Source organism: Hesperophylax consimilis, chromosome 10 (assembly GCF_061612785.1).
Source record: "Hesperophylax consimilis isolate HC1 chromosome 10, BYU_Hcon_1.0, whole genome shotgun sequence".
NCBI classification, from domain to species: Eukaryota; Metazoa; Arthropoda; class Insecta; order Trichoptera; family Limnephilidae; genus Hesperophylax; species Hesperophylax consimilis.
In genome coordinates this window covers 35464330-35487460 of record NC_142845.1, presented here as the reverse complement: position 1 = coordinate 35487460, position 23131 = coordinate 35464330, and the positions used below count along the sequence as shown (strand labels likewise).

The window sequence follows — 23131 nt, the reverse complement described above, 5'->3', positions numbered from 1 at the left end:
TGCGTGACTTTTGACGTAAACTTTTGCAATCGATGATGACGTTGCTCTAGTTATATCGATCATTGATTTGAACTTGACTTATATGAGTTACATGGCTGTATTATCTGTGCGTGACTTTTGGCGTAAAATTAATCCAATCGATGATGACGTTGTCCTAATTATACCGATCCTTGATTTGAACTTGATTTAGATGACAACCTACAGGGCTATGTGAGGTTTCTTGGTTCTAAGTCTAGAGGTCCTGGGTTCGGAACCCGACATGGAGAAACAACATTTTATCTCATATATAAAGTTCCAGTAAATATTGGATATCAAATTTTTAAAAATACAAATAAAGATTGAGTTGATAGTAGTTTATTAAACTCATAGTAAGGATACTATGATTGTAGTTTTTTGATAACATATCATGTTATTTAACTTTCAAAAGGAGAAACTTTTTTTTAAATTTCAGTCTAATTTTCATGATTCAAATTTCATTAGATTTTCAATGTGAGTATATAAAAGAAAGTTAATATTTGTTATTTTTTTGCAATGAAACTTAACAATGGTGAACGTAAATAAGCCGATTGTCGATTTTTATTTGGTGCAATTTCTGGAATTGCTAACAAGAAACAACGCGTAATAAGACTTATTATTCTTATCAATATTAATTCAAGAAGATTGAAGATGAAGCAAATACATTCATTGTTTTTTGGGTTCAATTTTTAAAAACTAATAATAAGAAGGACAAAAAAAAGGAAAAAAAAACAGAGATGGCTGAGAAAGAAGAGCACAAACTAGTGAATAGCAATGACTAAAATTAAGAAGAAATGTACAATATAGAATATAATGGACGAGAATTCGATATGGTCCCAGAAATGCGTCTTAAAATAAATTAAAAAAACTATAATTATTTACGTAACGACTGACAAAAAATACTAAATTAGACTTACACCAAAAAATACAATGCTTTGGTTTGAGATTACAAGCCTCTACATTCTGGACGAAGGTATCCATAATTTGTAGAAAGTTGATTGAGGAACCGCTATTAATTATTTCGGAGTCTACAGGAAGATATGTGGAACTGGATAAGTTGTAACCAAGAAGTTGTAAGAAATAATGAGACTCAATAATACTGATAATATTTTGAATATGAAAATTAAGTCAAAGTCTTTTCCGCGTTTTCTAAAAACGAAAGTTTTTTCCAATTTCATCATATTATGAGTACTCGCCTCTTTCAAGTCTTAACTTCCAAGCAATTCCTAGCAAGAACCTATGTCGTGCGGATTCAATATGGTGAATGTGAACAGCACAGAAAGGTTATCAAATGACATAGTTAGATAAAAAAAACACTTACCACTTTATCGTCGACATATCTAGGGCCTCCGACTTTAGCGCAGCCCGCACCGCGCAAGGATGTCAGCAGCATTAGCATAGACACCAGCACCACAACACTCCTGCACCTCTGCAGGACACCGCGAGGAGGACACCCTCGGTAACTTCTCCAGGACCCCCTCGGCACAGGTTCGCTCTTGGTCACTTCACTACACGCACCATCACCGCACATCGAGTCAACGCACTGACCCTGTTTGGTTCCCACGTCACGTGCCAAGCCACAGTAATGTTTCCTATCCACTATTGTCATCACTCCTCCAAGTTTCGTACCCACCTTTGTATCCCCATAAAGACCTACTTTACGATCGATTGTTGCAGTTGCACTGGTCCGGCAGGTATAAATCCAGGACACGTCTTCTGCTCTTGATTGTAATCCAATCGTGTTGTCTTGATTCATTTTTAATTTTACTCTCAAATCGTCGATTGATTTCTGCGTGTCGTTTGTGTATTCGTCTTTTCTCTTGCTCCTAATGACTTTTTTAGCTTCGTTTGAAGTATCTAATAATATATACTCTTCCCCGCTTTTCACAGCCATTTTACTTTGGACTCCTTTTCGGAGGGGTGTGATACATTCAAAATGTTCCTTTGCTATGCTGGTCTCCTCATAGCATCGCGCCAGCAACTAAGCAATAATAATTGTTTGGCAGAGTCAAACAAAGTAATTGTTTGTATAAATATGCATTTTTATCAAAGAAAGCAGGACATACAAACGAGAGATCATACGTAATGTTGAATTGGTTATTCTGAATTTAGATTTGAACAGTCACTGAAAGACGTCTTGTTCCAGAATAAGACCAAAACTAAAAATATTCCATGTAAGTTAGGCCCCTTCCTTGCAGGATCAGTTTTATTACTTGTTTTAAGCTTTTCGTTTCAATGATTTATCTATTCTTCGTTCCGTAACAACAACAACATTTAATAAAAAAAATTCTCGACTATGCGAGACTTTTTAATTTGGCTTTAATTCAGTGTAGCAGTTTGAATTGAGCAAGTGTGTTGTTATCGAATATCTTTATCAAGATATTCGTCATTAATGAGGTTGCCACCACACCTGGAACGATAAGAAAAATACATTGTAAAAATAGTAAATTAAAGTAAAAATGGGTAAATACAAAATATGTGTAATATCAAAAATTATCACAGAAAAAATACAAAATTTCAAGAAGAAAGTATGCGTGTTGAGTAGTTCCGGGTGATTGTGCCTTTCGCGATTGTATGTGTTTGATTATTGATAACGAGTCATGCTTCTATCCGCTTTTTAATCTCTGTAATTTTTCTGGCATCAAAATCTCTTTTAATTGCTTTCACAAAATAATGGAAAGGATAAGATGGTTATTGAAAATTTTCCATAAAAAGTCTTATACCAAAACTTATACAAAACTTAGTAGATAGTACTTTCTACCCTGCTTTATCCGAGTTACCGAGACTCCAGAATAGACAGAAATGATTTACACTTTAACGTCATGCAATTAACTTACCATTGTTGTTTTATTCGCGCCATGACTGAGGCAGGGTCAATGGTTTTACGTTAAATAAAAGCCACCAGCTCAAGTGACGACACAATAAAATATGTTACTGATCTTAACCCCCGTAAAAGATTGTATGGTGTCCAAATGGGGGAAGTTTTAATCAAATAATAAGAAGGACGATGATAAGGTATTTTTTAAGGACAATACAAATAATAAAATTAGTATTCAACTGTGTCTTAACCGTAGCCATTGAAATTATTCATAACTACCAATTACTATGTATGTATGTGCATACATTGTTCAAAGGTACCTAATATTAACATATGAATTGATACTTTTTTTATTGATCTTTATTTAAACATTACTAAATGGTTAATGGATATACTGTGACTGTCTCGCTCCTGGAAATCCTGTTTTAAGAGCGGGCGCAGTTGACAAGATAGTATCACATCACAGTTTACAACACAATAGTATTGTGAAAAATATAAAAATAAAAATATAATCAATATCGTACGATTGGTAATATTAATAAGGAAGTTAAAAAATCGTCTTGGCTGATGATCCAATACTTGGTGTCCAATTTATATTTAGCATAAGTTGTGTTCTATCTAACGGTCAGTGGAAGTGCATTGTTTAGTTTTGTTGCAAAGGATCTAGAATGTATGTGGCCAAGTGTTGTTTTAGCGAAAGGTATTAGTAAGAGATCGTGCCATTTAGTTTTAATATCACGAGCAATTGTTCTGACATTGTCAAATTGAGTTATGTGTTTAAAGAGGTGCTAGTAGGTTTTGGCTTAAAGTTGCCTAGTATCTAAAACACAGATTCTTCTAAACCAAGGCCTTAAATAATATAAGCTGGAACCATGGGTAATAAATAACCGGATATTATTTACGATAGATAGCTTAATCAGAAGAATAATTAGAACGTGCCAATATCGTTATGACTACTTTAATATTATAGATTTAGACTTGATTGCATTAAGTTCGGGTTGGATCTTGCGATCATACATAAAGATAGCTGGCAATAACAATGGGCGGAGAGAAAAATGAAGATAATATTGATGGTTTTTATTCGAATGACCGAAGGAGATAGGGTCCCATTAGATCAGTTGGTAGAGCGGTGCCCCGGCAAAATTCTGACTCGAAAGAGGTTCATAAAGATGGTAAATTAAGTAATAAATTACAAAAGTGGCTCTCGCATCAAATGTTACATAAACCCTTTTCTACAGGAAGTCATTTGATGAGAATTCACAATGGTTCGTTTGAATCTCGACACGGCTGGTGTGAGAGTGTATTCTGGTCAAACTTTTCTAAATCACCGCTGACAAGTGACGTGGGTGGTATTAAAAAAAACAAGTGGTCAAGAAATAATAGCCAAGTCCTTTTATAGTTCTTCTAATTCTATTCGCTTCAGTATTCACTGCATAGCTTCGCGGATAACTTTAACTAACCACCCTACCGAGACGGATGTAAGAACAATCAACCTGTGATTCACACTGCTTGCAAAATGCCATTATGGTTTCTTGCAATACTACATTTTAATATATATTTAAGTATGTACTTAGACGATTCTGAGTTCAACGAAAATTTGAAGGTGCTGCAATAACGCGGGAGTCCTAATAATATTTACTTTCGTTATTGTATTGGACTCTTACTTTGTTTATAATTGTATGTTGCTTATATCGACCCAATTGCGCACACTTGTACGTTCATATATAAGGATCGAAATAATGTACTTTTCACTTCCGTACAGCGTCGATAGAAACAAAGGGAAAAGATTTTACTCTGAGTATTTAACGAATTTTTATTTCTTTAATTTAGAAACAATCAGTACACAGATAAAACCACCACTGACATTTCTATGAAATATCAGGAGAGTGATTTTATATATTTTACCGGGCGGTGTTAGTGCAAGTTAGGGAATGATTTGAAAGATAAACGATATAATATAAAGGATGTGCGTGGTGTATAAGTGTATGTGTGTACGTGAACATGTGTTAGTACCTATGTGTCTGAATAATTATGTTGAGTAGTGTGCGTTGATTAAGTTACCAAAAATGACGGAGGAATTCAAAAATATATGTCAAATAATTAATACGTTTAGATGTCTACATATTATACGTAAGTTAGTGTATAAGTCAGTCGTAAGTAGTAAGAATTAAGTCATGTCACGAGTTATTGTCAATAGTAAGTTGTAATTCACCAGTAAAGAGCTAATAGTTAATAAAAAAAATAACTTAATTTATTGTAAAGCTCCCCTGAAGTACTCATTCACCAAAAATTACATCTTAAAAATTACAAAATTGTTAATATTTATGTACAGTGTACACGAATAAATATATATTCACTCGTTACTACTGTGATGTACGGATTCAAAATACGACAGTCTCATAAAAACCCCAAATAATAAAACAAAATTTGACTCAGACGGTTTCAATTTCAACCTCGTCCCAAAGTTTCTAAATAAGTGCACCCAAAATACGCGAGATTTTTCTTTGAAACATAGCCCATTGGAGAGTAGTTACACTCGAGCAAAAATGCAAATTCCACCGACAAAAATAAAGCGCACACAGCTATACTATTAATCCGCAAAACAAAGCGAAAAAAGACAAAAGCAAATGTAAAATGCGAACGGAAAATAAACAAAGAAACTGTCAAAAGTAAAACAAAACAAACGCAAAGCGGTATGGACGAAACAAAAGGGTACCGAATTCGTTTTAATGAGTGCAGCAAATTTAAAAAAAATTGTACTAATTCTGGAATGTGCGTTTAATTTGAATGCCTTTAAATAATATCCATGCTACAAAGGTTGCAAGTCTTTTATGGCTGCTTGTTTTGAAGTTATGAAAGAGACCTTAGAGAAAAAAGGCATTGATGGAATGCGGTCCCTTTGTGTTATTATAGATATTCTAGATATGTTACCCGATTTCGCTAGTGAACTGGATTAATTGAAATTTCTCTTATATAATACACTTTTTGCTTGCGTTCATACATACACGCAATATGAATTGAATCATTGGTACAATATTGTATTTGTGTACCATTTTTGAAATAATTGAGTTTTTATACGCACGAAACTATTTATTCATATTGCGTATGTACAGATGGAACAAATAATTCATCTTAATATTATAAACCATAACTTGCAAGTGTATTTTAATAAAATAATTAAATTAATGCCATCTATGTTGATCGAGAAATGTGGATTAAACAATTTGGCGTATTGTCTTATTTTTAGACAAAATAAATTGATAAATTTGAGTCGAGCCATGCCAAGAGACAGAGTAATACAAGAGTATGTATGAGACGATATATGAATGTGAATGAGGCAAGGAGTATGTGCCAAGACCGAGTTGCTACCCTTGCGGAAACGGCTTGATGGTTAATGAGTTATTCAAAGCTCCACAGATCGCGATGGAAAAGATGGCGTGAGCTCAAAGTAGTGATGTTTAGGTATAAATTAAATACAGAAACATTTATTTATTTTATATATATATGTATATAAATTACAAACAATACAAAACAAAATGAACCTTTGTCTGTGCAACTGGGAAGGATTCCCTTTTCAGGACAGCCAAATTGTGTATTTAGTACATAATATTCTTACAATGGAATAGCGATGCTGTAAAAACAAATTTTGAGAACATTGTTGATTGCATTCGAAGTGACAGGATGGTTTCTTTTTCCTTGAAAGAATCGCAAAGATGTAATTTATTACCAGGGTCAATTTGGATAAAATTAGTAATTGCATTCAGAATAGATGATCGTTTTCTTTCGGGACATCACAAGTCTGAGATTCTGTCCAGGGCATTTTGGAGAACATTTACAATTGTTAGGGGTACTTAAATTTCGCAAATAAAAAATCGTGATTTCGCATTTAAAAAAACTCGAAATAGAAAATTTCGCATTTATTTCGCAAAAAAAAATACAGTGTTAAAAACTCAATTAAAGGCTAGCATTGTTGTAATTTCTACATTTTCATTGTTTGCCTGCGATCAGTTACGACAATGTTGTAGATACTAAAGTACCTCTCGGCATCAACACTATTGACAGGGCAATTGAATAGCTGCTTTTGCAAATCCAGGGTAGCAAGATTTTGATGTAACTAAAACTTGCATTACATCCACAGGAGCTTCTTGGCCGACCAATCGAAGTAATTGTCTGTGAAAATGTGAGTACCCGTCAATTAGTTCTTCTTGTAGTACACTTTGGAATTTTGGCGAAGCTTTCCACTATGGAATTTGAATTGACAGAAGAAGAGGGCACATTTGCTGCTTCCGATGCACAAAATAATCTGTCAATGTGCTTGTAGCACTCATTTGTTGGATTCGGCACCCCATGTGTACCAACAATTTATCCAAGCTCCTTTGAGCTGCTGTCTTCAACATCATGCTGTGATCGATAGAATTGTCGGTTGATAAAATAGCCGTCTCTGTCTGTTTTGAACAGAGTTGTAATAATTGTTAGCGCGTCTGATCAACATTTGAAAGCACGTAACGTAAAAAGGTGCGAAAGTAGTTAATTTTCAAATTTCGCTTTTATCGCAAATAAAATGCAGATTTCGCTTTTATCGCATCTATTTCGTAAAAACGAAATTTACGTACCCCTAACAATTGTATAGATAGAATTTTTACATTTATAAATCAGTATAAGACATATGAATCCTATAGTACTTTTTTTTTAAATTTCTTAGATGACAGAAATTACAAATTACTAGACCAGAATATATGCCGTATGACATATGAATTTCCAATTTTAAAATTTCGAATCTTTATTTATTAAATGGCTAGTCATTATTATACAGTAATCGAAATAAGACCGCGCAGAAGATCCGTAAATTTAAATTTAAATAATAACAACAATGAAGATCAAGTATCTGTGCAATATTTCAATTCCGCAAAGCTTTTATTCGAATGCTCGAATGTTTTTAGTGTAACACACAAAGAGATTTTCTGCTTTATATAAACATTTATGAAGATAGGTGGGTAGGTATTTATGGTAGGGCAATAGTTGTCGCAAGATTCCTGACCTTACGAATAAGGAGTGCCAAAATTACGAAACAAATATCCATTGTACACACGTGCAAGTAGCACCAACATTGAGATGCAAATGTGCGACAATTATGATTAATTTAAATTTTATAATGAACTTACTAAACTCTCCACACCTAACCTAGTTTCATCATTAATGTATTTGACTAATCCGTTCTTGCTACACTACAATATCGATGGGATACTATTATTATATTTTCAATTATGTATATATTTAGGCGCGCTGCATCAGAGCCACAGAGAGCAGAGTCAGTGCCACCATCTCTATCCGAAGCAAAATATCAAATGTTTATCCTGAACGATATTTTTAGCATATATTTCTGTGGAAGTACTCAGTGTGGGGAGCACGTGGAAAATGTCAATGTGCAACCTTTGTCGCTCCAAAAGGAAAAGGGAAAGTGTGAATAAATTAATAGAGTTTTGAGAAATGTTTTAGGAATGAAAGTGAACTTTTTATGCCTTATTTTTTTTATTAACGGATTCCTTGTGAAGGATAGAACCACTCGACGATAGGGGCCGTAAATTATTTTATTTTCCACATAAGCAAATTTGTCACTTCTGTCAATTTGCGAACCCTCCTTTTGGAACCTTTGACCGCCGATTTTTTTGTTTTTTGTTTTACAAGATTTTATTTTATCAACTTCACCCAGGAGGCTCAGTGGAAAATAATTTCCCTCGGAGCCTATGATATCTTTGGGGATGCTGTGTGAAGAGTCTTTTTGAGGAGAGGAAGAAGTGGACATGGGTCTTGAAGATACTTACGTTGTAGGATGGAGGAAACACAGAGGCCGGCAAATCTTTCCACAGCCAAGCTGTTGAACTCAAGAACGAGTCTCAACTCAAGAGGATGAGTGTTTCAGGCGAATAATTATTAATATTATTGATAAAGTTATCAACATGAACGACTTTAAATCAAAATAATTCAAATAAAAAGTGATACTCACATTAAAAACCAAACGTGTCAAAAAAACTCACTCATTGACAAAAAAGAATTCATATACATTTTTGTATTCTATTTGTAAAACTTCACAAGATTATAAACAAATATTATTGTTATTATTGAGTTCTAATTGATTTATATTATTTTTTTAATGATACTGATAGAAAGAAATAAGTCCACATAAAAATTCTGTCAACAAAACAAAACTCGCGAATATTCAGGCAACAACAAACTGTTTTTATTCTACGACAAGAAAGAACGATGTTAAACCACTTTGATAAGTTGGAACTGATAGAACAAAAATAAAAAGGTCAAAAAGCGTATTTAAAAAAGTACCGGTGATATTATTTTGAAATTCGAATTTAAACTTTCGCGGTGATGTTGACAGTTGTTCACTAGTGATGGAACAACTATGTTTTTATTCAGTCTCGATCCGGACGGGTAGGCACTGGAACAAGTCGCGCACACCGCTCGGGCCTCTAACCGACACTGGTCTCAGTTTATTATTGTATATTTGTGCGGACGTGTATGTAGGGAGTAGTAAAAGTAGGGATATTTTCTGCAGTAGGTAATATGGTCCGTCATATCCTCTCTTCTGTGGGTAAGCGTCTATAATGAAAAAGATGGACAGGATAAAACCTCAGATACAAGGAGAGAACTTACTGATATATAATATTAACAATTTATTAATAATTTCTTCAAATTATTTGTAATCCGATAAAAACGGGATTTCGAGCCTTTAACGAATGAATTTATAGGTTTTCTAATAAACTTTCAGTAAAACACAAATATGTTATCGCGATGTCGGAACAAGTGTTCATAAAAGTTCTAAAACTATCAGGACAAATGCAAGTGCTTGAACACGTGTTCCGATATATTACGAGTTCACTAAAATTTTATCAGGAAACGGCCTGCCATCCCGCTTTTAACCGGAATACCATAATTCGAAGATATTTGTAATAAATTAACAGTACTCATTTTTCTCCGTGTACAATTATATACCAGATGCTCATTTATTTTTTAAAGGACATAAAGGAGGTGCCGGGTATGTTACGGATGTGGTGTGAAGGGATTTATTAATCCGCCTCTTCAAGAGACCGAGACTTGGTTACAAGAAGTGTTTTTGTATTACGAGTATTTGGCATATTTTTTACAAATATCAATGGGTCCTTGAAATTACATTTTACTAAGTATTATTTTTCAAGAATGATTGTGAAGTGGTGTTGAATGGTATAAAAAGTCGGCGACGCGACGCCCGAGGAAGACATGGTACGATCAAGTGAATCAAATTAATACACTGTCTATGGATTATCAATACATATAATCCATAAATAAACCACTAACTAGATCGATATATTCGGGCTTTTTGTATGAAACAAATTGATGGCAACGATCAAGTGAATCAGATACTTGTGTCGGGCCGTAGAAGATTATGTATGAATGTGAATGAGGCAAGGAGTGTATGCCAAGACACTCGGATAAGAGACATGTTAAAGGAGCTGAATATTTTGACGGTGAAGCAAACTGTGTATTTGAATGTACTTATTTTTATACATAAAATTAAATTAGGGATGATGTCTAAGGAACTGAAAAGAAAAATAAATTACAATAACGAGATACACGGACACGGGACGAGAAATTCTAAGCAAATTAGATTGCCAACAAGAAAAAAAACAAGCACCCAAAAATCTCTGATGTACCAGGCCGTTCAACTCTATAACAAAATCCCGAAGGAAATTGCTGTGATAGAAAATATTAATAAGTTCAAAAATGAATTAAGAAAATATGTCTATCTCAATTATTAATGTTTCTTTTTTTTGTGACTTTATTGAAATATTTAAAGAAAGATTATGTTTTCCAAAAAATGTACATGTTTATAAAACTATTAGCACACACGAAGATGTGAGCTAACTTAAGATTAATAAATAAATAAAATAAAATAAATAAGACCAAGTTATTTGGCTGTTCGTTCTCTCTGCCTAACTGATGGTTAGTCAGATAGTTAGTTGTTTCACAGAATTTGAACAGTTCATAAAATTTCGTCAATTTTCAAGTTCTATTTCAGTTCTGTAAAACTACAGTCCCGTAATGGAATATTTATTTTTATTAAGTAAAAGATTAAACATTTATATATATATATTATTTAAGAAACGTTTTGACTGCCCAACTAGGGGGATTCCTGTTTTAGGACAGTCAAATTAGGATGAGTATTAACATTTTGATAAGTTGTTTGATGGTTTGAAGTTGTTTGTTGTTTGCACAAGTACATACACACACACAAACACTCACACACACCTCTCTCCTTCCCCAGCACACTAATTTAACTTAACATAAAAATGTAACTTAACCGTAAAATGTATAATATACCTCATATGCATATATGTCAGCGACATGTCATTGGTACCAATTATTGTATTAACTTTTATAATTTTGTAACTATTGTCATCTATGTAATTATGTACTGTTTGTTTCTGCAATAAACAAAAATAAAAATAAAATAAATAAAAGTATAGTATTATAATAATAACAGTACTTACATTGTTGTATTTTTTACGTCGGGTTTTGCACTGCTCACTGCACAAACCTCAACCACAATGGTTCACTGATAAAAAAATATGGATCTTACTCGGAGTTTTACAAACACAAAAACCATAAATAACCACAACGGAATTTCAAAAAATGCTAATTATACCTTAGTAGGAATAGGTAAAATAGTAAGTATTCATTACCTTCTAAAGAAAAAAAAAAATTATATTTATATAAGTAATGGCTTAGATTAATAAAATTAGTCAATGATTGCATCGCATTAATGTGAAAATTATTAAATTTACGACAATTAAATTAATACTTCATAAATATTAGTAAAATTACTTTGTGGCGTCATTTTGATTATACATAAATGAAATACTTATTTACAAAGTTATTAAAAGTGTTTAATTTGTATGTAGATATTAAATAAATAATAATTAACACATAAGAGATCAGTTACATTCAATTTAATCAAAGTTATATTCGATTTAATCGATATTATATTCGACTTAATTTAAGTTATGTTTGATTTGATGGAAGTTATGTTCAATTTGATCAAAGTTACGTTCGATTTAATCGAACTAAGTTTGATTTATCGAAGTTATTTTCGATTTAATCAAAGTTTTGTTCAATTTGATTGAAGTTATGTACAATTTGACCGAAGTAATGTTCGATTAAATCTATGATACGTTTGATTTAATCGAAGTAGTGTTAGATTTAATCGAATTGTTAAGATAAATAATTGATACGTCAACTACTCGAATGAATGACTATTAGCTATTAACATGTTACATGACAAACGATTAAAAGTTAGAACTAATTTTCCCACACTGACCTGACGCAACAGGAAAACTGTTTAAGTAGTACTTTAATTTTAGAACGACAAATAAGAAAAAAAACTAAAGGCGCCTTGATGGGCTTGACAGGTTTCGAAGCTTTTTTAAGGGATTTTTTTTTTGTCGGCGGACTTCAAACTCAAAACTCTGACTACTACATGATATGCGCTTATTCGGCTTAAGTCATAATATATTAAATGACAGTGGCGTACCTCCATAATTTGATTTAATATTCACATTAATGGGTTTCTTCCCAACCTTCTATTACGCATCTATTTTCCCTTCCCCACACCTTGCACAACACACCACAATTAGGACAGTTGAGACTCTGGTGCGGTATAATCACTTAAAAGGGTACTGATTATACTTTCTATGATTTAGGTAAAAAGTTTATAAAAACAGCACTATATATTTTTTAAATTAATAATCGACAGTCGAATATTATTATGAAAGTTTGATATGAAACAATAATAGGACCTTGAGGTCATATTTATTACAAAAATCATACTATAAAAATGTCGGTTCCATGCTAACTCAACACAGTGACTATTCAACACACCTTTAAAAAGTGATATAAAGTCATTAAGAACGATGAAAAAAATTTTTAACCTAACCTAACCTACTTAACCCAGTTCATAAAGTTTTTGTTTCATCACTTTTCATGACTTAATATAACTTTTTAAAGATGTGATGAATTATCATTTTGATGATTTATCCGGTCACCAAAAATGTCAAGGCTCCGTAATAGTCGTTTAAAAAGAAGAATGTCGTTTGAAAGGGTAAATGTTTTGATTAAAAAATATATGTTTTGAACGTTAAATCTAATTTACAATTTTAAAACGGTCGATCTTGTGTGATTTTTAAAAACATCTGTGTAATAAAAATGTTATAATTCAATATTAATGGTGTGATATTGGATTGCGGTACGCCTATGTTAATTTATCATACTAATTCTCTGAGAAAGAGCTTTTAAATGAGTGATGGATAGTACCTACACTCAATACGTCTTTCTGCCTTTTTTCTAAACCTGACCATGAGCGTGTTCTTGACAGACAAAAATAGTTAAGTTTCCGAGTTTTAGGTTATTTATAACTGGCTGTTCCGAGACCCAAGAAGTGGTGTTGATAAATTATGTTAATGTACGTACCTATCTACAGCAAGAATAATATTACCTAATCCATAGATAACTGGATCAGGTTAGGAAATTCGGAAAAATCTTAGAAAATTCGGACGTTACTGCTTAGGTACAGCAATGAATAAGATGTTTTACGTGTCAGTATTTAATATTCTATTGGTTTCAAATGTATTTATACATTTTAATTATTAAAATTGAGTAACCTTAAATCTATTAAATTTGTCTTTTGACATTACGAGAAGTTCCGGAGAATATTTTTAGGAGACATAAATGTTTTATTTGATGATGGACATTTTGATGTTATCTGTAAACCGGTCGGCATTGAAAAAAATTACAAGATATTAAAATAAACGTTTAATTTAAATCTTCTTATCGTGATAAATTAACATGTCTTAGCCAAAAATCAGTCAACTTATTAAATTATTATTATGATGAAATCCGATGGGATAAATAAAAATTTTAAATGATTAAATTTTTTTATCTTCGCTATTTCCAAAGTTCCTATAAAGGTAACGTCACAATCAGCAATGATTTCCGTGTTCGAGCAGTTAAGGCCCGGTAGTAAGCGTTAAAAAATGGTTTGAAAGGGAGATATGTAGATACGAATGTTAGAGGGAGCGCGCTAATATTAAAAAAACGATAACAATTAAGGCGATGAGATACGTAGTAATGCAAAATCATGTGTTTTTGGTTTGAAATTTTGGTCGCCTAGAAATGTTTCAGATGCTTTAATTAAATACTGCGAATAGAATACATCTTGGCCTTTGAAATAATCGAGTATTTTGTAGATAAGTCTTTTTATAAGCCCAGAAAAAATAATGTAAAAGGCCTATGAAAACTGATTTAAAGTTCAAAATCTCCTACTTACGAACCCATTTTCGGTTATGATTTTATTGTGTAATGTGGAAAATTAAGTTATTTATAAAATGATCGAAATTTTTTTTAATATTTATGCCTGAACATCCACAAAATAAAATAAAAGGCACTTTTTAGCCATGTTTTTTACTTGTATAAATCAAAACGGGCGGATGGTGTTAAGCGGGAATTTAAACCATATCGCCATCTACGTAAGGGTTGTTATTGATAGCGGCTCAATTTAAAATATTACACGACGTAGTGCATCGCCTTAAGCGAAAATGGTAAAAATAATTAATAAAACATGACTCGTTTGAAATAGAGCAAAAATCTCTCGACAAATGCTTTAGTTGCATTTTAAGATACACTGTGAATTTTCTCATGCCTATAACATATTAAATAACAGAACAAAACGTGTTCTTAATAATTTTCGGAGCTTACTTTGCGATTTTTTTCTATCGAGGGAATTTCATATAATTAACGTTTCGGCATAACAAATGTATAGATATTATCGTCGAAAATAACTTTTATTTTAGAACTTAAGATTTTAAGGGAAAATTGTTATAAATCGGTAGAAATTGGGAATGAGGAGGCTTAAAGATACTCGCTTACAAATCCAGAGGTCACGGGTTCGAATCCCGGGGTTCGCAATAAATTAAATTCAATAATTATGTTCAATATATTTGCGGCACATTTTCCAAAGTGATTATCCTGGTGTCCACCAAAAAAGACCACCATTCAGAATCAAAATGTTGCTTTAAATCATTTTGCCGTGTTTGGTGAACCAATTTGAATAACTACGTACCACCCAACAATCTTTCCTATTTCATTCCCTACTCCACTCCCCACAACCTAACATCAAACCCTAATTGGGGGTGAAAAATAGTATACAGAGTAAAAATAGTATTATTATTATTTTTTTTCTTTTTTGGTAAACTAATGTTTAAGACGAGATTTTTTTATGCATAGCACAAAGGGTAGCAATTATTTTACAAGCAATAATTATTAGCCTGAAACACTCATCCACATTGAAAAATCTCCTGATAAAAGATACATGAAAATCTTGTCTTAAACATTAGTTTACCAAAAAAAATTAATATTTAACAAGTTCTAGTATCTTCACCAAAAAATGTAGACAATTTGTCTCGACGCCATCAAATGAGAGAGTTAGCACTTACAATGCCTTTCTCATATAAAATAAAGTTGGTTGTTTCAGGTGAAAAAATGTAACAAGCAGTAATTTTTGAATGAAACACTAGTATATATTGAATTATTTCGCGGATAAGAGATAAGCCGCATTGCTCAGTGGTCAGAGCTGTCGACCGGAAATCGAAGGGACACGGGTTCGAGTCCCGTTGGCGTCATGTATCTTTTATCACGAGATTTTTCAATGTGGATGAGTGTTTCAGGCTAATAATTATTGCTTGTAAAATAATTGTTAAAAAATAGTATTGCTGATTTATTAAAAATATCTTTAAATTATTGGTAGGGTTGAAAACGGGATTGCAGGCCGTTTCCTGATAAACTTTTAGCAAATTTCTAATATATTGGAACACGTGTTCATGCCTCATGCCTCTGCGTTGCCTTGATAATATATAACGACAACATCCGAAAATATTATTATTTTTACGTGTTTAGACAACGTTATAATGAATTCATATTTTACTAAAAGTTTATTAGGAAACCTTTCGTCAAGGGCCTGCAATCCCATTTTAACCGGATTACGAATAATTTGAAGAGCTTCATAATAAATAAGCAATATTGATTTTTGTTCGTTTAGGATTTTTTTAATAAACAGCTGTGGTGCTTTCTAAAATACAAAGGACGCAAATAAATAGTAAACAGGATATTGGGTTAAAATTTTCGACTGACGTATTTAAAGCTCGTTTAAAATACGTTTCCACTTACTTCGTGGGTGTTATTTTATAAATAATAAAATATAAATAATCACGTGTGAGCCCCAGAAATAAATACCATGTAAATATTTCTTTAACCCCGCCGACCACATAGACTTGAACTGATGAATCATTCGTACCTTTTGGCACGGCCCCACTTATTAAGTATTTTCAGCTCGAACGTCATTTCCATCACGAGCTATGGAGCTTGGAAATTACCACTCAAAAGTTTATAAAATATTTCCACACTTGTCAATATTATGGTTTAGTAAAAATAATAATTAATTTACTCATCTTTAGTGTACCATGGTTCATGATTATCGGGTATTTAATAAAATTTTCAGTTTCCACATTTTATAAATTACGTTCTTTTAATGTGAACACCGCATAAAAACCCCAACTACTCCAACTGTCCGGAGCCTATGTCATCCACAATTGGGGTGCTTATGAGACTGAAGGAAATGGGGAAGGGAAAGAGATGGGGAGGAGGAAGGTTGAGAAGCACCCGTCTAAACAGATATGGTCATCAAACACGACTGTCAAACAGTCGTTTAAAGTATCTACGAATTCTTTATCTATTTTTGCATTTTAAAATTTTTTGTACATGTATATAAAATAAATAAAAATTTGTATATGTTTATAAAAATAAATAAAAAATGGGCCGCGTGGGATTGCACTAACCTCCCCATATCCTGGAATAAATATTTATTATTATTATTGAATTAATAATAATTACGAATATATTAACAATGCGTGTTTGTAAAAGCAAATAAGCATATTAGTCGTAAATCTCTTGTTTTAGCCATAGTTGTAAGTCATATTATAGCAGTATTGTTTTAAAACCCACTAGGTGATCAAAAAATGTACAGTTTTTAGTCACAAAGTTATTAGTTGTAAGTCACTAACCATTAATCTTAGTTGTAAGTCACTAACTATTAACCTTAGTTATAAGTTATAAATATAAGTGACAGGAATAGGTATAAATTAAGTTGTTAAGCGCCCCTGAGGTGATTTTCTCTATAAAACGGCGCTATAGAAATGATCCGATCATTATTATTTTACAGTTATTCAATAGTCATAAAAAAATCGATTTTAATTAGAATTGATCACCCACAATGTAAATTTAACATCTTCAAATGGTATTCAAAAACTTTTTCTCCAAATTATCAAATTATTATATTAATATGCAACACTTGCGACTTCCATGATATGAAAACTCTTAATTTCGTGATCATGCAGCATCCCATAATATTACGCTTTTGCCAATAAAGAAAACGGCGCACCACTTCTCTTAATGGCCGGACAATTTAAATCCTATACACATATTCATGAGGCAACCCAAATTCTTAATAAAAATTAATGTTCAACAAATGGAAATTGCCCCACAACCCGCACTTACTACCACTTATAACACTCATCTGTTGCTTTATTAGCGCAAGTGTTAGTGGGGCAGAGTAGAGCAAAGTGTAGGCAAAATGGGTCATTTTTTTATCAACGGTAGTGTAGCTAGATCTGAATCCGGGAAAGCGGTATGCGAAAAGTGGTTGAGGAAAAGTTATCAGCGAAAATTGGTCGGTGAAAAGTGGTCAATTTAAATTGACGGTGAAAAGTAATCGGTGGAAAGTGGTCTATGAAAAGTGGTCAATTTAAAGTGACGGTGAAAAATAGGCGGTGGAAAATGGTCAGTGAAAAGTGACAAATTTAAATTGGAGTGTGAAAAGTGTTGGGGAAAAGTGGTCGGGAGCTAAGTTGGCAAAAAATTCAGTAACTTCTCGAAGGATCAAATCACGAAAGTCAACTCCTACATCAGAAGTGTCATTAGTTTTTATAGGTCTGAAGGAACCAAAGCGCAATCCACTAGTTAAGCAGTCGGAATATTATGTCCAAAAGCTTGAAATCGAGATTAGACTACCGCAATAGACTCTAAGAATTTAGAGCGAAAAAACAAAAAATCCACTTGTTAAACTTATTTTTTAAATATTTAAAAAATGATTTTCATTTCTTGCTAGAGCAAACCCGATGAGTTACAAAACTCATTGTAGGACGAGAGGAACTTACAATACATAGATGGGAGTTAATAGGTACAATTTTTTCATTGGTATTTTGATATCAAAATTATAAGTTTCACATACGAAACAGTACAAAAATAGAAAAAATATTCAAATTATAAGTTTCATATACAAAACAGTACACAAATAGAAAAAGGGAGGTTAAGTAGAACAAACAAGAAAAAACAAAAAAGGAAACAGACAGGGATTCATATAAGCACGGAGCCAAGGTAGGAATTTAGAAAAAGGTACTTATCCATTAATACATTGGTAAAAATAGATTATGCTCGATGACAAATACAGGGGATAGAAAAGGGGAGAGAGAGAAACAAAACAAAGTACAACATGACAAGAATTACGTATTTTAGTTTTTATATGTTTGAAAAAAATATTCTTACAAAGCCTTACTTTGAATTTTTGGATTATGCTCAGTGTTGCCAAGTTGGCATATTATATGCTAAATTTGGCATAATTACTCCATATTTAGCATAACTATTATGCTTTTAGCATATAGCATATTTATTTGGCTTATTTTTACAGAAACATGAAAATAATAAAAACCAATTTTTTAACTAACAAAAATGATATCGATTGAAAAACTGGTGTCTCAATGGAGAAACATAGTTCACGTTAAATGGGAATCCTTAACTTCCACTGTAGAGTTTTGGAATGAAGTCTTGCAATATAAAGATGCAGCTAATAATAACACCTTCGGTGATTTATGTCAGTTTGCAATGTCTATTTTAACAATGCCGCATTCAAATGCGGACATTGAACGTGTATTTAGCCAAATGAGTCTGGTCAAAACAAAACTCCGAAATCGTTTGGCGGTGAGAACCCTGAATGCCATTTTATACGTGAGATTTGGCCTAAAGAGAGCAGGAAAGTGCTGTTATTCTTACACTGTTCCTGACGAAGTACTACGCTGCATTGGGACCAAAGAAAGTTACGACTCCGTCTCTCAGCCTTCCACACCAGCTGCTTTTAATGAAGAAGAAGATGAAGATATTGATATTTTATTTCACTGATTTTATTTCTAAGTTAAATTTATGTTAACTTTTTTTTGGCATTTTTTAAAGTAATTTAGCATTTTCTGGCATATTTTTCCCATCACTCTATTTCTCAATAAATAATAAGTTAAATTTATGTTGGCTTTTTTTTGGCATTTTTTAAAGTAATTTAGCATTTTCTGGCATATTTTTCCCATCACTCTAGCATATTTTGAAGTAGTTGAGTTGGCAACACTTTATGCTCGCTGTTTTTTACATACCTGGAAGGGAGTTATAGAGTGTGCAGGCAATATAGTTAAGAGACTTTATTTTTAGAGACAGACCCAAGTACTTAATATGATGATTCGAGGTAGTTCATTGCATAGATTTGAACCTCTTCATGGGTGGCTACACGAAAACAATCGTTTAATTAAATTAAAGGTAATTTAACTACAGTTTTCAGTTATATTCCACCCTTAAAAAACTCCGTTGGGCTGATATTGGCATTTCGCAAGAATGGCGCTATAAAATTATCTAAACATGCATTAAAACAGTTGTGGGAACGAGGTGAGAATTCCTTCTTCCAATTCACCCACATTACATATATAACCAACAAACTTTCTTTGGATGAATTGAAATACAAAGTATTTATTAAATTGTTATGTTTTATGACAGTCTTGCACTTATCCTCAAGATTATTAACAATTGTGTAGTTGTTTTATTCTAATAAACATAAAAATATGATAACCTCAGATAAACCATAAATAAAAAGGGTCAGACATCAGAAAACGGAAGAACAAATGTTATTTATTCATGATAAAATATTGTTCATAATAATGCATTACTTTTCAAGGATATCATATTATTATGACGAGCTTTAAATGGCCAATAAACATGTTGATATTATTATATTGTAACAATAGACAAAGAGAGAGTCTATCAGTATCATTCTGTTATATTATTCATTGAATAATGCGCAACACAATAGTGGTTACTAGTTGCTACTCGGTACTAGGGTTCTATCCATAGACATATGAATATTAGTAGACCTGCCCTAAGTGATTAAAAGCGTATTATCCCCACTCCCCATACCGGTTCCATTGGAGCCGGCTGGGCTCGCGTATGGCCTCAAGTGAAATTTGAAAACGTGACGTCATCATTCTTGTGCGAACTATGGTCGAAGCATCATCGGTTCATTTTACGAAATAACACGGCAAAATGTTGACTTGTGATATGAAAACTTGTAAAAATAGATGTGAAAAAGAGAATAAACCCAATGGTCGTATTACATTCCATAAGTAAGCATTATTTTAATTTATTTTAAGCTTATTCACACCGTATTATATGGATCAGTTTTAGAAACATATACTATCACATCACAATGTAGCGATTCTCAAGTGTGCTCATCGTTGTTTACTGGGGTAGGTAAATTATGAAACATTTGTAAAAGTGTCTTAACTAAATACTCTGAAACTAACTACGACTCTGCAAACAGAAGAAATTTACTTTGCCGAATTTGGACTTCGCAAATTAGTTCATAACGTGGCGAGTAATTTGCGCTCCCATGTAAAAATGTCTATTCATTCAAAAGCAGATTTTACTTTTAAGAACTAAATGGTGATATTATAATGCGAGATGCCTATTTACTGTCAGATTGATTTATTGACGAATCACAGTCAGCTTAACCCCCTTCGTTCTTCAACAGTTGATTTTACCCCTCGCCATTATCTTCTCGTCTATTAATTCCTATGTCTGTGGTTCTATCCAAACCTTAAGCGGAAGCTACAAGCCAAAAATGTTTATATTCTTGGTATACCTTATATTGAAGGTAATAGGCATTAAAATCGCTTGATAAACGGTGTCTAGAAACGTTCGATTTCAAGCACAAAACTGGTTATTATTTATTTTGTAAATAATTTTATAAGAAAGCAAAAAAGTTAATAAAGTGAAACTGTCACAGATAATCTTAGCTATAATACTGTATTTTTTGAAGTTGTTTCCGATACGCGTTCATATATTTCTGTTCAAAAAAATATTTTTTAGTAGTTTACATTTATATTTTTTATTGAGTATTTTATTTTATTATTTGTATTCTAATCAAGCGAAACAATAGGAAAACCTTCAATGTATCTAAAGCATATTTTTGGTATTCATAATGTACACCAATTCGTTATAAAGATTAATCAAATAGTGATTTAGCATTAATCTTCGCCTTAAACTAGTTGTTCTGTAAACAGTAGATCTCGCGTCCAAAAAAGTATGTTTCTAATTTCTTAAATCAAAACCAAAATTTTCTGTGAAATTATAAAATGTGTAAGTAGGTACTTAAATAATCACGTAATAATCATAAAGCATAAATCCTTTATGTAATTTTTTTTAATTTTTTTTTTCACGGTATCCATAAATAAGTTATACACCAATATATTACGGGAAACATTAAAAAATGAGGTAAATATAAGAATAAAAAGGTCGAATCGAATCAGCAGAGAGTACCAGCTCTGTTTGAAGATACATATGAAAACCAAACCAATTATCTAGCAGGATCTTGATAGCAATAATCCAGCGGTTGCTAGACGGAACTTGCGAGAAACATCATTAGTAATTTATATAATAAATTATTTTAAGCATTAATTGGTCGCCTGTAATATCAATACAAATTGAAAATATCTCCCGAGTAAAACTAAATTATTGAAGTACTAGTACATGCGAGAATGTGTCCCTTTCAGCTTACCTAACTTTAATACCTTGTCAATACCCTCTAGACATACCTCGCATGATAGCCTTACTTTATTTTATAATACTCTATCTTTATCCAACATAAACGTAAATATACCAAAATTCCATTACAAAGCCCCGTATTCATGGTAAACATTAGTTTAGCAACATTTGATCAACATTGTTGATGAGCGGAGAGAATGTTGCTGGAAACTTTGTTGAAATAAACACAGGTTGTCCACACACAAGTCTGCGTTAAAATGTTGCCCGAGGAAGTAGTGTTGTTGTGTTCTCTGTATCTGATGAATAGGATTTCAATTAAAAAAAGAGAAAAAGATGGTGGATTCGAAACTATCTTCTGCAAAGAGTAAATTTGATGAGTGACCTCAGAATGACAGATGGATCATTTATTAACTTTACGAGAATGTCGAAAAGTGATTTCGAACATCTTCTGGAAATGATTGGTCCGTCAATAGCCAAAAGGGAAACAAATATTCGTCAGCCAGTTTCACCTCAAACGAGGCTGGCTATTACATTACGATATCTTGCAACTGGAGAAACATACAGTTCTCTTTCTACACATTCAGAGTATCAAAACAATTGACCAGCAAAATTAAACTGAGTACGCAGTACATGTATTTTAGTTTCCAAGTCTTTTTTGGGTACATTTAGGGCTTGAGAAATTTCTTCGAATGCATCGTTCTTTTTGTTTCTTTCTTTGTATTCTTTTATAGAAGAATCCCATAATAATGGTTAAGATTGAAACAATTCTATTAATTGCATTATTTTATCATTGCTCTACACTACTGCCATGTTTATAAACTGTTGCAAACACGTCCACACACGTCAACATTTGTTGCTAAACTGATGTTTACGCTCGTCGGGCGAGAGCTTGTCAACATGCCGTTATCAACTCCGCAACACGCAGTGTTGCCAGCAACATGTTGACAGCAACCCCGCAACACGTTGATTCAACTTTGTTGCTAAACTAATTTTTACCACGAATACGGGGCTTTATGCTGTTCATGCAACTTTTGCTTTAAGGGGAAAAAAATATTCAGTATTGGCTATATATCGATCTCCCTCTTTATCCACAAATCTATTTATTCTCGAAATTGAATCTTTCATAAATGAAGTTAATGTGAACCAAATCGATTTTTCCTCACTGTAGGAGATATCGACATAAACATACAAAACTAAGATCCATAACAAGTCCAACAGAATTCTGGTCTAAACTACAAACTTACCCTTTTAAGCTATTTTACCCTTAAATTAAATATACAATTCCTGAGAGAA

At 32.6% G+C, this 23131-nt stretch overlaps 1 protein-coding gene across 2 annotated transcripts in view; it reads right to left on the bottom strand.

The window, feature by feature from the left end:
* Positions 1-23131, bottom strand: part of LOC149420702 (matrix metalloproteinase-2-like) — a 701246-nt gene that overhangs the window by 639444 nt on the left and 38671 nt on the right. The window contains exons 1-2 of one of the 2 annotated variants that reach the window (XM_089636895.1): positions 8838-9264; positions 1337-2425 (exon numbers count right to left, since the gene is read on the bottom strand). In XM_089636895.1, coding sequence (XP_089493021.1) covers positions 1337-1909 — 573 coding nt within the window. In that variant the 5' untranslated portion in view covers positions 1910-2425; positions 8838-9264. Of the gene's footprint in view, positions 1-1336; positions 2426-8837; positions 9265-23131 lie in introns of those variants that run through there. The other variant, XM_089636894.1, reaches the window with a different exon arrangement.